At 40.1% G+C, this 13,856-nt stretch overlaps 1 protein-coding gene across 3 annotated transcripts; it reads right to left on the reverse strand.

The window, feature by feature from the left end:
* Positions 1–606: 606 nt before the first annotated feature.
* mogat2 (monoacylglycerol O-acyltransferase 2) lies at positions 607–11,979 on the reverse strand. Of its 3 annotated transcripts, XM_035627083.2 has the most exons (8): positions 11,585–11,978; positions 10,476–10,654; positions 6,235–6,439; positions 5,949–6,123; positions 5,474–5,673; positions 5,021–5,079; positions 4,545–4,586; positions 2,704–3,440 (listed from the first exon to the last, which is right to left on the reverse strand). In XM_035627083.2, the coding sequence occupies exons 1-7, from the start codon at positions 11,676–11,678 to the stop codon at positions 4,563–4,565; spliced, it is 936 nt and encodes a 311-aa protein (XP_035482976.1). In that variant the 5' UTR covers positions 11,679–11,978; the 3' UTR covers positions 2,704–3,440; positions 4,545–4,562. The 3 variants fall into 3 exon arrangements, with proteins under 3 accessions (XP_035482975.1, XP_035482976.1, XP_047186557.1); XM_047330601.1 differs by having other exon boundaries at positions 2,704–4,586; positions 11,585–11,979; XM_035627082.2 differs by lacking the exons at positions 2,704–3,440; positions 4,545–4,586; positions 5,021–5,079 and adding an exon at positions 607–1,154 and having other exon boundaries at positions 11,585–11,963.
* Positions 11,980–13,856: the final 1,877 nt, after the last annotated feature.

Genomic DNA, 13,856 nt, shown 5'->3' on the forward strand with positions numbered 1-13,856 from the left:
AGCTCTATTCCATTATACTTACATGACATATTTTACCAATTAAGTTGCCACTTTTACATCACAGCACTGCAGTAGGTTTCTCTATTAGTCAGCGTTTTTTTAAACACACCCACACAAACACACACACACACACACACACACACACACATCTTGTCCAGACTGTGTTGAAAGGATCAGGGCAGTGCCAGTCATTTCATTTTGAAATATCAGAGGTTGCCATCTGATATGAAAAGTATCTGCCAAAGTTCACAGACTCTTATCATTTGGAATCCTGATCCAAAACCTGTCTGACCCTTTAAAGTGGAGTTTAGAACTAATAAACCAATAATTCAGACATGCATTCATATTTGAAAGTGTTTCATCCACATATGACCAAAACCAGCTTTGACTCCAATTCGTGTCCAGCAGACAAATAACGCATAAATAAATTAAAATATAATATAAAATTTGAGATCAATAAAATATTATCTGTGTTATTACATGTTGTTTAACACGTTTAAAGAGAATTAAGATCATTCAGTTTCAAATATTTTAATAAATTGCAGAGTGAATATTAATGCAATAGTGTCAAGGCTGTAATACACAAACACAAGAAAGATAATTCAGTTCAGTTATGTACATGTTTTTATTCACCCTTCAACATTTGAAAAGAAACCAAACACTGAAAATATCACAGTTTTATTATAATAGTCTCCGTATGATTTGGTGCAACCCAAAACTAACCTCTGACTCCTATTGAGAAAGTGTAAGGCTTTGCACAAAAGCCCAGAAGAGATGCAACAATTGGGAGAAGTGAGGAAAACTTCACTTGTGTCATGAGTTGCCCCTTTGTCCTTTTCCCCTGACCTGAAAACACGTAGGTCTCAGTCTGTGGTTATAAAAGCATTTCCATGCATGTTTAATCAATAGTACAGTTGAGGGCAAATTCAGTTGTTTGGAGCCAGCACTGGAGCTTTAGAAATAAATATGCATTGAAACCCCCTCCATCCTCGTTCCAGGTTAGACAAAGATCAGGTGAGTGTCCTTGTCCACTCCATAGTTGCCTTTGTGCTCCTCGAAAAGAGTGCTGAGATCGTCCATGTACTGCTGGTGGAGGGCATCCAGCTCCTCGGCTGTTGGCTTCACGTTTCTCTCCACCCTGATTGGTCGTCCCACTGCATAGAGGCAAAGAGGTGAAGAACAACACACTCAGAGTCAGTGAACTTGACGTTTAACAATATAATCTGATTGATTCAAAATCAAAACCCTAACCCCTAAACACTGTAAAGCCCCAAAAACAATGACTAAAATAATTACTAATAATTATTAAATATTACAATTATTAAAACCTAAACATTTTATTAATTTATTATTTGTTTTAAATCAAGTGCAATGTACTAGTTTAACATATATAATGTTTTCAGTTTCGCCACACTTTATTTTGATGAAGTACCACTGTATGCGGCGCCTCCTGGAACTCCACTGATGAATTTGTTCATTGTGTGATTTAAATTGAACTCAACTTCCCAGAATTCCTCCTGACAAAAGCCCAGGCTCGGTCGACCTAATGTATAGAGTTTACTTTACACGATGCATGCTGGACTTCAAGTGTTGAGCGGCTAAATATATGTAACGTGGAGGGAGAAAGAAGCAACTTGAGATCTCCTCAACGGAACTGAAGCCGCACAGCTTGCATAACGCTGAAAGGCATCCCCCTACCTCCATGGACCTGGTAATGTTAATTCAGCATAGTATAGAATAGCATTGGAAAGTACAGGACTGTTACGTAAGCTATTGATGTGATTTGATTTGACTTGGTTTTGCAGGTGACATACTAACCACTGTTTGGTTAGTATGTTGGCCTTTAACATTGACACACACACAAAGAGAGACAGAGAGAGAGAGAGATTTCATTTTCATTTTTGTTGCCAGATCCCCTCCATTGGGGAGTGATATCCCTCCGGCAAAAATGTTGTCGGTCCAATCACTACCAATTATCTGATAATGGACGTCATCTATACCGTGACGCGGAGAGAAGCGACTTTTGTGAACAACCAAGGCAGCCGCTGATGAACGAGCATTTGACCAAAAATACCCAATATATTCATTTCATTTCTCCCACAAAACGTTCACAGACATTGTGGAATCATCATCTCAGACATCTCCTCTCCTCTAGTCTGTTGAGTTTTTGCGTCGCTCAACAGACGTCACATGATTCGTTGCTCTCACTGGTTGGAGGTCTAACCAATTGCGTCCAGAGGAATTTTGGTCTGCGTCCGTTGGTAACGCCTCTTGGAAATCAAGAATGAACTCAGAGGTCCCAGACTAATTCGCATGTGAGTATTACTCTGGCTACGCCAGGCTTACTACTTGGCGTAACAAATCAATTAATTAATTATTTGCTTCTGTCACAAATTTATTAGCTGTTGCATGTACAAAATGCCATTCAACTAAGTCCAAAAAATATACTTGGGCATAACTTGTAGGCTAATGATTTTTTGGATTTGTTCCCCAAGCATATGTTCACATTTATAGGGATCAGTATGTCTAGTCATCCATATGTAATCAAGGGGCCTCAGGCGGACTTTCTGCACACTCCCAGTCTGCTTGAGCTGCAGACTTCACCAGACCTCAATGATTTAATTACCCTCAATTCATTGAAATATCACCGTGACTATGTTGTTTTTCGAGTTGCTGACTAAAGAAACAGAAGGAACTTATAACTGTGTAAAAGAACAAATTTATTACAAATTTTCTTTTTTCTCTGCGATGTAAACAAGTGCTGCAGCCATCACAGCGTACATGATTGAAGTTGGAACATATCCACAACAATGAGTGAAACAGACTTGAGGCCTGTCTGTCAGAAGCTTATAAAGCTTTTCAATGTGGCATATGTGATGATCCTGAAGGGTTTAGTTTACATGTCCAGAGGGTGAAGCTTGGTGCAGTGTTTGGTTGAAGGGAAAACCTTGGACAGTGACACCTCTACCAATATAAACTGAAAACATCCAATGTAATGAATCTGTATGCGTACATGTCAAACACAAAGGAGCAAGAGAAATTGGAGCATCTTATGCTTTCCATCAAACTACATAGGAACTTGAAAAAACACAATACTAAAAATGTTGTTACATTATTGCAGGATTCAGATCAACAAGTTGTTGTACAAACTCCTTAAAGTGCAAAATAGTGTGTACATACAGACCCGGACACATACGAACACACAATTGTAATTTTGCCATCAGTACTTTGTGGATGAAGGTAAAAGTGGGAATGTGTTCCCTGGGATCTTCCAAATGCAATGCATACATCAGCCCAGACAACAATGCATCAAGTGCATCAGCCAACCTGCGGATGTCGCTCATCACGAGTTCATCTCCCACAACAACAGCAGTGCTTGCGGGACTGAAATGAGCTGGACTTTTAGTTCCCACGACGTCTGGCTCGTCCAACTCTTCCACCTGGAATACGCACAGAAGGGACCCACTGTGAGGTAAACTTGCAGGAACTAGACCATTGCATTTATATTACAGGTGAGTATTTCAGAGGTCATTACTGAGCAGGTGAGTAAATAACTATTCTATAGGTCATCATCCAACATTTAGGATCTGTGTTTTACAGGTACATATGGTTATTCAATAGATGAGTATACCCAGGAAGGTATTTTTTGGGTGAGTATTCTAAGGTAATTAATATATATAAATAAAGATGTTATGATATGTGGTTACTTTTTTAGAGGTAGTTTTTACTGTAAATATTTTTAGCAAATGCTATGAAGTGAGTGTACAGTGTGTAAATATGAGCCATCATAAAATACTGTGCATCTAAGGCAGGGTTTGACGGATGCTTATACTACTGCTTTTAGCAGTACTCGCATCACAACTACTTCCTTTACTGCTACTTTTACTATGACTACTACTGGTACAAAGGATTGCTGGTTGACTCTGACTTTTTACAGACACTGCAGCATTGCATCTGCCATCCCTAACCAGATGCACAAAACAAGCAGGGTTTCCATTCTTTTTTATCAAAAATATTTAAATTTTTTTACTAAAGATGTCTACACTGAAATTTCCATAACCAGTTTTAAAATACAACAGACAGATAAGAGGGAGCTCTGAATGCCGCTGGCCAAGACAAAAGAATAAGGACACAGACAATTTTGTCTTGGTGAATAAATCAATGGCCAGCCAAGTTAGCATTCAGTGGGGCCCCAACTAAAACTCTATTGGTTCTACTCTTCCAAAATCTGAACTTTGGAATTCATCAATTATTCCAGAGAGAGTCGAAGCTGCAATGTGGTTATCAGGTTTCAAAACCGAAAAGAAGTCTTATCTGGTTTTTGCTTTGATATGATGAAATCAGACTGTCTTTGCCAGTCTCCCTATAATTTTAAATTAATTGCCTGGCAACACAGAAACCATGTAATTTGCCTTTACTGAGTAACTGACTTGAAATTCACAAATATTTGCCCCAAAAATGATTGATACTGTAATAAACTGAAAATGCTCCAAATAAATGATATAAGATAAAGGATACAGCGTAAGTTAACCATTTAATGTTACCTTGATTCTGGTGGACGGTCACTGCTCGGCACCCACTTCAGCCTGGAAAGAACATTTGCAGAGTCTTGAATCAAGTTTATAGATATCATTAGATATTAACATTATGTAAAAATCTTAAAATCTCATATCTTGCTAACTTTATGTCCGTGCATTGTCCTTAATCATTGATTTTTAAAAAATGCAGCCAGTTCATCCAGAGTATTCACATTTACTAGATCAGGGCATTTAACATAAACAGCCGCAACACACTTTCAAAACAGTCAACAGTTACGTTGTTGACTGAAGAGCTACGCCCACATTAACATTAACATTAAACATAAGAGTGTGTCCGAAAAATAAGAGAACTGCCGCGCCGTGTACATCATCTTGAACGCAAAAACAGCGCAGTCTTACGATCAAACATTTTGTCCATCACGGTATCATCACAACGTTTCAACGAGCGAAGGACTTTTTTGAGGTTATTTTGGTTTACTTACAAGTTGTTCCTTGTGTGATCTCCCGTCGCTCGCGAGGGCCCGCCATGTTGGATAGACTTCTGCGGTAACGTCAGCACAGGAAGAGCCGCCACGTTGTCACAAAGATCGCTTGTGCGTACTTAAAAATAACCATTGAACTAGCGGTGTTTACTCAGAAATGTTGTGCCGCACAAAAATAAAACTAGATCACTTGTTAAGACAATCAAATACTTTTAATTTGGATCAATCGTGCCGACAGATCTTATTTCATGGGTTCTCAGTATTTGTGAGTTGGTAGTACTGTTCATGTTCACAATGCACATGAGGGCTGCATGCCAACCAGTGACAGAAGGACAGAGTCGCATCTTTGCCACAGATAAACCACAGTCAGTGCAGAAAAATGATAACTGCACACAGTAACCTGCTGCATTCCCTATAGGCCCTAGTGACAGATACACCATTGTGCTTACTCACCTACTGTATTGATGGATTTTCTGTAAGGCATGAGACCAAAGGAGTACTGGAAAATGCCACGTGCGTGGAAGAGAGGCAGGGAGATACCCATGATGCTCTGCAGTCGTTCCTGTAACCATCGTAGCCAGGTTCCTCTTGGGTTTTCTACTTGATCAAATACTTCATTCTCTCCAAAGGAAAAGACTGGCACCAGATGAGCTCTGCAAAGATGTTTAGTGTCAATGTTGCCAGACTGATTATCATCCACCATTTCAACTCCTGGTGTTTTACACCTGATTTTAAATTGATGTCATAACAGACTTTGTGCTTTTCCAGGAATTTCCATGTGAGGAACTAAAACAGGCCTCTGTTTTAAAGAGGCTAGGCCCAAGCCTCAAGAAACCTACAAGGAATATTGACCAAACCCGTTGAATAATCCATGAGACCTCAGAGAATTCACAGAAAAACCTCATTTCCCAGGGCTCCCTGCTCTTACCCATTCTCCATGGCCATTTTGATGAAGCCTTTCCTCTTCGCCAGCATCACATTGTAGGACCCAGGGTGAGCATCGAGGGCCTCTGGGGCCCCACCTACTGCTATTACAACAGCGTTACCAACACCCATTTGGGAGAGCGGATAGCTGGCGCTCTCTTTGTTTGAAGGAATCAGGCCTGCAGGGTCAGAGCAGAAAACAAAGGGTGAATGATACACACCTTTGCGTTGTATGTGGCTGAATGACAGACACAGTTGAATCTGATACGGTACGATTGAAGTGTCCAAACCTGCACACATGATGTAGTCTCTGAAGAACGGGGCCCTGAACCACAGGGGCAACATGAGCATGTAGCTGGTGAGGCCAGGGAACAGCTGTCTGAATCCTGTGGCGTAGGTGCAGAAGTTAGCAAAGGCTCCCGCCACCAGCACGCCATGGGGATGGAAACCAAAGACGTAGTTGTGCCTGGGATCCAAGTCAGCTGTCTTCACCAACTGGGGGAAGAACATTGACAAAATGGATTAAATTCGCTCACTGCCCCTTTAAGAAACGTCCTGGAACTATGGATTGTTTGTCCCTGGAAAATAACTAAATTCTTTCATGTTTACACCAGAGGCTGAAGGGACAAGCTATTTTCGAGGAATGTTTTTTTCTGTAGCATCAGAAATAATGGTTCTTGATCATAAAACTGTAAATGACTTGCTATGTTATCTCAGCTGTGGAGTGGTGTGTTTGCGTGCCTCCACTAGTCCAGAGCAGCAAGGCAGGAGATAGTGAGAGGCACTACAGGTCACTGTCGACGGCGGAGAGACACTCGTCATGTGTTGTACGTTGTTTGTTTTGCAGTGCACGGTGAGCATTTTGCCCTCATTTAAAAAAACAAACAAAATGCTGCTTCTATCTGTGTGAGATTAGTATTTCACAGTGCTTCTAGAGCCACATTAACAGCCCCCATCTGAGAGCCATGTTATCTTCTCAGGGATGAAAATTCAGCTTCATAGGGCTTTTTTTTTTAATAGACATTTTTTCTTCTTCTTCTTCTTCTTCTTCTTCTTCTTCTTCCCATTAATAAAAGTAGCATTCACCAAGCGCAGATACAGTACTGAGTGCCTTTGACAGACCTTTTTTTTGATGTTGATCAAATGCCGGAAATGAAAAAACAATGAGACTAAACAAGTTTTTTTCTTCCTGTCTAATCCAGTCACGATATTGAACGTTCACAAGGCCGATGTGTTGTTTTGTCTCCCCACAGTGAGCTGTGTGACCCCGGGTCAGAATGTTAATCATTGGCTCAAGTTCCTCTCTTGAAGAACACGGCTGTTTATAAGCAAAAGGAAAATGTCCACTAGCGACCAATCACTGAGCAATCCTGAGGGGTCACCACAACATAACCTATACTACCTGAAAAGAACGTCAATAAAGTTTGGGGGACCAAAGGTGCTTTGTTCGAGTTGATGCGCATGCAGATCTAGGAATTTGTTTTCAAGAATCTCCATCATTGTGCAGTGAATATTTTTTTCTTTAACTTTTTTTACCGTTTTCTGCTGAACCTCTGCAATGTGTTGTGAGGCTACATACAAGATTTAGATAAGCCTGAAAAAAAAAGATTAAATCAGTCTTTTTACATGCTGTACTGTTTTTTGTTCAAATTGGTTGTCAAATTGATCTACAGAAGCATAAAGACTGGATGTGGGGAAACTGGCTTTGTCCAGAGGTGTTTTTCAGCCTCAGTTTCTCGGCGCCTGTAATGCTCCCTATCTGACTGAAAATGAAAAATTGAAGTAAGTGAAATTGATCATTTGTGGGGTGACTGAACAGTTAGGGTGCATACCACACATAGGCATACATGCCCTGAGCCGCAGGATCATTGGTTTGTCCCTATCCAATGAAGGCACAAAGGCTGAAAAATATCAACTTTAACAGTAATAATTTAAAAAAATGATATACAATAAGCATATAAAACATCTTAAACTAAAAGTTGTGTTTTTACAGGGGGTTATGTGCTTGATATTTCTTGACTGGACCATAACTCAGTGGTCATGAGTCTGACTGGCTTGAATTTGTCAATTGCAAAAGTATGTCACTCCCTGATATGATTCAGAGGTTTGCTAAAAATCATGGCCACCATCAGCCAATCTGCATCGTTGCCTATCGGTGTGGATTCTGCTGCAGAAACTCACGCTGAGGTCATAGATGTGCTCTGTAGAGAGCCTTACTTACATATGAATTAGCATCATGATGACGTCTATGCAATTCTGCCCTTCTCTTAAAAACCATGTGAGCACACATCAGCTGGTGAAACTGAGCTGATTAGAAATGGTGGAAAAAGGCACCAATGAAACTAATTGGCTCTCTCAAATACACTGCTTCTCTTTACCCTTACATTGACTCTTTGTTTGAGCCTTAATCAGGCATACAGTCAGATGATGCTGGAAATGATTCGTTTTGAACTAGATACATGAGATTGGTGCAAAAGGAAAGGAGTTTCCGTTTTGGAAACGTTGGAACTTGTATTCAGGCTTTTTAACACAGGGAGAAAAAAAGAGGCAGCAGTCTTCTGTCTGGTATACTGTACGTTCACATGAGAGCAGTGATGAGAGATTTCAGTCACAATGAAATACAGACCCTGATGATGTTACTGTGTTGTTATTTATTATTTACACAAAAAAGGTTTACAATGCAAATTTCTGTGAGACTTTCTGAAAGCCCAGGTGTTGATTCCACTCCACACATATTTCTATTGTATTAGTTATATCTAAAATGGCACTGTTATTAACTTTACAACGTGCATTTTTACGTCATTATAGTATTATTACTTCTGTGCTGGTCTTCTCCTGGCTTTTATTATTATATAGTTGTGCTTTTATGGTGCTCACTGCTTTAAATGCCTTATCTCCCTTTTTCGTGGCTTTTATTATCATAGTTGTTGTTTTTTATTTTATTGATCATAATTTTTTTAAAATTCTAGCATATATAAAGCTACTATAGCCTGGCATAGCCAGACTAATTTGTCTGGATCCCAGGTAATACAGCTACATTAACAGTACAGAAATATGTTGCAGTGCATAAATAAGGTATGATGATCACCTCATTTGAGTAATATAACCTTCAGTCATTGTATATAAATAAAAAATTATATAGAAGAACGGAATCAGATTTCCGCAATAAAACAGGCCAATATGGATTAGTGTGTACCATTTATGGCTTTGAGGGCTCAATCGTGTAAACGTAGACATGACTCACTTAATACTCAGAGATTCAGACAGGTCTAGTGTGATACAAGTGATGGACCATGTAACTTTAAAGATTCTTATCTGAGTTTCTTATTTTTAAAAGCCTTCTGTAAACTTGCCTGTTCCCATATATTACACAAAGATCTAGTGTATGCTAAACTTACGGTGTGTCTTTATACGGAGAAATAAGCTCAAGATATTAACTACACATTCATAAGATGAATAAGTAGTTATGCAATACATACACAAAATGGTTTGTAGCGATGCTCGACATAGTGGAAGCAGAGCTCTTTTCTCAAATTGCTGTGGAACTTGAGTTGTTGTTGTTGCCCTTATCTTATCAGCACAGTGAAGCGCCAGGGGCCCGAGGTACAGTCGGGGAAACTTTTGTTGAGTTTGAAGTGAAATACCAGGCTTTTACATGATCAAAAGCAAACAAGTGAAGGACACACACTACCCATGCATGACCACAAGAGGGACACACCAGACCGCAAGGTGGACGTCTGGGGTCAGCTCTCACATCAACAGCACTGTTCATTTATGTGAAAGTCATCTTGTCTATCCTTGCAAAGAATTTCCTCAACCAACACAACAATGCAAGTACTGTAAGGGCACTGATCTGCTTCAAGATTAAAGGAGTCACTATGGAAAGTACATATATTCACTTAACTGCCATGCGTTACACAAGCGATTGATACCAGATTCATATTTTGTCCATTAAATTGTAAGTAAGCGCCAGGGGACTGCAGTTATGTTACGTGTTGAAGTCGTGTTACTGAGCAGTGTCAATGTGTGATTTGATATACCTGCATGTGTTTGGATGTGGTGTGTAAATAAATCAAAGAAACGCAATGCGTGGTGAACGTTATCCTAGTCACTGCACAACTGATGGAGAAGGCACGCGTCATTAAAAGTTTCACCGACATGTAGCAATATCTATTGACTTAATGGAAAGCCACTATAGCATTAGTTTAGCAAAAGATAGTACTGTGTGACAGGTATGTACATAGGCAGTGTATGACTATAGGGAGCAGAGGGGCGTCATCCATCAGTGGTCCAATTGCTGCCAAGGACAAAGATAGAAGCCGCTGCTCTGTATCAGGCGGTGATATGTAGCTGGAGATCAAAGATTAGATCAAATGACGGGGCAGCCCTTCTCTCTGGCCTGCAGAGGTGGATCCCACCACACCTGACGTGGATGTCAGGGCTGCTTAAAGGCAGTGATGTGCGTATACAGTACACACAGTGATTGAAACGTAGGCCATACACACCCACTGTCAAATAAACTGTAACTCACCTTGATGGGGAAGTAATCCCGCATGTATCCCCAAAGTTTGAGGCCACACAGGAGAGGCACCCTGCGGCCTCCCCGGCCTGGGGTGTCATAGTCAATGAACCACCAGACGAAGTACAGCACGCTGATCAGCCAATAGCGGGTGAACAGCAGGTAGAAGAACAGGAAAATGCAGGTGGGTGCTGAGGAAGGACAGAATGTGTGTATGAGCGGCAACTTTACTGTAAACAAGTGCATTACATCACCATCCATTCTGACCTGACTTATGTTACAGACCGTCGAACATCATGAGTCTGGAATTGACCATTTCATGCACGATGGTTATCTGCTCTGCGTCAAAAGCACACATTTACTTTGGAGATGATATAATGGGTGGTTTTGGTTGTTGCTGTTAACAGAGGCATCTTAAGGGAGAATGTGCTTGTATGATGTCAGTACAGTTTGATATATCAATATATGTATTATGTGTTTTCATTTGACCTCAGGGGTCCTTTGACCTCCCTGGTTTCTCCCTGTACAGTCAACAATGCTCCATTGACGGACTCTTACGTACCACATCTAAACGTCAAATTATCACTCCCACCATGTAATGCCTGGAAGATATTATATAATCTGTAAATATGTGAAAAATTATGTATATATATCTCAAACAAGGTTGAGATGTGCATCACTGTAATGTCTGCTGCCAAATATAATGTGAGTGATTATCTGAAAGGCCTCGTGGAATTTAGAAAACACAGTGCAGCAGAACTACTGGAGATGATATTTGGTAAAATAGATTTTTTTTAATATCAGTGGTCTCTTCCTAGTAAAATGAAGGTTAAAAAATACAAGATCAGGACCTCCTGAAAGGTTTGATTAGGTTTGTAGTTTGTAGTTTGCTACTAGGACAAACACACACACAAACACACACACAAACTTGTCTGTTGAGGACTGAACTTTACTTGTGTTATGTCCTACCTTTCTGATTTACTTTAAATTTGACCGAAGAGCAGCCGGGCCAACATGTTTGGACACGTACTCTAAATAAGTTATGACTAACTGTTGAAGATTTGTAATTCATCAGCAGTTCCCCCTTTCTTAAAACACCATATATTAATATGCCTACTCACCCAGGCCAAGAAAGGAGTAGACCCACTGCAGCACCGTGGCCGTCTGTAGTCTCCTCTGGAGGGGCACGTCGATGGGGGCAAAATCGATCTTCATGTTTTCCACAAGTGAAGGGACACAACCAAAGGCGCTGCAGCCTGCGGCGAAGAAGAGGAGCGAGTGAAGTGGGTCCAAAGTCTGCAACTCTCACCACTCGGCCATCGCTTCTGATTGACGGTCTTATCTCATGAACTCAGTATGGGGATTGATCTGACAAACCATATCTGCCACATCAGGCGCTTCACCTTGTAAGGACTAAACTGCTGAAACGCACAGTGAAACATTCAAACAGTGAACAACATGCAATGCAACCCGATCCAAGTCAGTGGACGAGACAGAAGTCTACTGTTTTCTGTTGCTTTTCCTGCTATTTAATTCCCTTCCCTGCATGGGAGGCAGTCAGTGGTTTGTCTGACTGTGGGTCTGTAAAAGATTGTAAAGGCCGCCCCATCTGGTTGAGCAATCACATAACAATAAAGGCGATAAAGGTCCTGACACATTTCTTATCACTCAATGCCACTATCAGTTGTGGTAAGAAATACTTTGAAATTATTTTGAGGTTGTTTAGGGTTAGGGTCAGTACACCTGCAGTTTTGAATGGCCCCATAGACAAAACTCGAATCAAGGTGCATGTGTGCGTTCAACACACAAATTTAATGGGGGGGGGGGGGGGGGGGTGGAAACAGGAGATAGTGGAGGAGCCATTCACGCATTGCATCACACGTCAACACACAATACTGAGACAGACACTTGAAGGATTGTAAAACTGAATGCATGCTCTCTTTCTCCCTCTCTCTCTCACACTCTTTTATCTTTCTTTTACTCCCTTTAGTCAGATTGATATTAGCCAGGGACGACGGGTTTGCTCACGTTACTACTTGATTACACTTTCCTAAATTATTGATTTACTCAGGGATTCACTTCCGTAAATACTTAATTAGCACTTTGATCCTCACACTCTGTCACTTAATGTTTTACCTGCAGCCACTGGCAAACGATTAAGTGAATGCAGTTACACAAAGCAAAAGATCATGTTTTAAAGCTAAGAGTAATTGTTGCTTATCTTTTAAAAAAAGAGAGAAAAGCTGCCCATCTTCATTATAGAAATGTCTGTGTGTAGATAATGCGCTTGTCTTTCAGATGTCTTGTGAAAGAGGGCCCTCTGGGTGTGTAAATGTGTAGGCTCATGTGTTTTAATGTCTGGTAGTACAGTCTGCCAAAAATTGACAGACAATTTTGCCTCAGTGGCTGACAATCAGTATCCTATAATTGTTCTCATAGCAACTTTTAGTCTTAATGAAATACAGAGCCTGATTATGTTACTGTGTTGTTATTTGTTATTTACACACAAGAGGTTTACGATGCAAATTTCTGTGAGACTTTCTGAAAGCCAAGGTGTTGATTCCACTCCACACACATATTTCTATTGTATTAGTTATATCTAAAACGGCACTATTATGTGCCGTTTTAGATATAACTAAAACGGCACATTTACAATGTGCATTTTTACGTCATTATACTATTATTACTTCTGTGCTGGTCTTCTCCTGGCTTTTATTATTATATAGTTGTGCTTTTATGGTGCTCACTGCTGCTCACATTGATTGTATATGATATAATAATATTTTATATATATATATATATATATATATATATATATATATATACATGTGTATATACATATTAATGTATATGTATATATTGTATATATTCTAAATAAATATATTACATATTATTAAGCATTTTAAAACCAATCTATCAAATAGCTTTAACTATAATTATTTTAGATTTTTTTCAGTAACCAGTTAATTTGCATCCTTTGTTTGTGTTTTTCTTTGTATCCAGGTTATTAGCAAATATCTATCTAATTGTTGAGAGGAGAAAATAAGTGATGGAGGGACCTAACCTTGCTCCTGGACCGCTACGCCGTGTGCGTAAAGACGAACCATTTCTGTCAAGTTCGTCGTGTTTATCAGCCTTCTAACGGAAATCCATATTATTCAGATTTCAGAATCACTGCATCAGGCCTGCTTGGTTGTAAAATGCGACAGTTTTTTTTGCTGTGTGAGAAGAAATTTGCCACAAGAATACACATAACTTCCAATGTGCTCTGTTTTCCTCCGGGTGTCTATGGTTCCACCATATATTTCACCTGCGCATCATCGAGGCCTTTGCCTTGCATGTGAAACCGGAAGTCGTTCGACATTCTCTCTGGCTTGACGTCGGTCGCCTCGG

This window comes from Scophthalmus maximus, chromosome 2 (assembly GCF_022379125.1).
Source record: "Scophthalmus maximus strain ysfricsl-2021 chromosome 2, ASM2237912v1, whole genome shotgun sequence".
Lineage (NCBI taxonomy): Eukaryota > Metazoa > Chordata > Actinopteri > Pleuronectiformes > Scophthalmidae > Scophthalmus > Scophthalmus maximus.

Excerpts from the sequence above, each read along its gene's own strand:
- mogat2 (XM_035627082.2), bottom strand. The coding sequence starts at position 11,678 with ATGAAGATCGATTTTGCCCCCATCGACGTGCCCCTCCAGAGGAGACTA. Across the intron at positions 6,440-10,475 it reads GGGATTACTTCCCCATCAAG|TTGGTGAAGACAGCTGACTT; the intron begins GTGAGTTACAGT and ends TTCTTCCCCCAG. Across the intron at positions 1,155-5,473 it reads AAAATCCATCAATACAGTAG|TGGGACGACCAATCAGGGTG; the intron begins GTGAGTAAGCAC and ends GCCTCTATGCAG.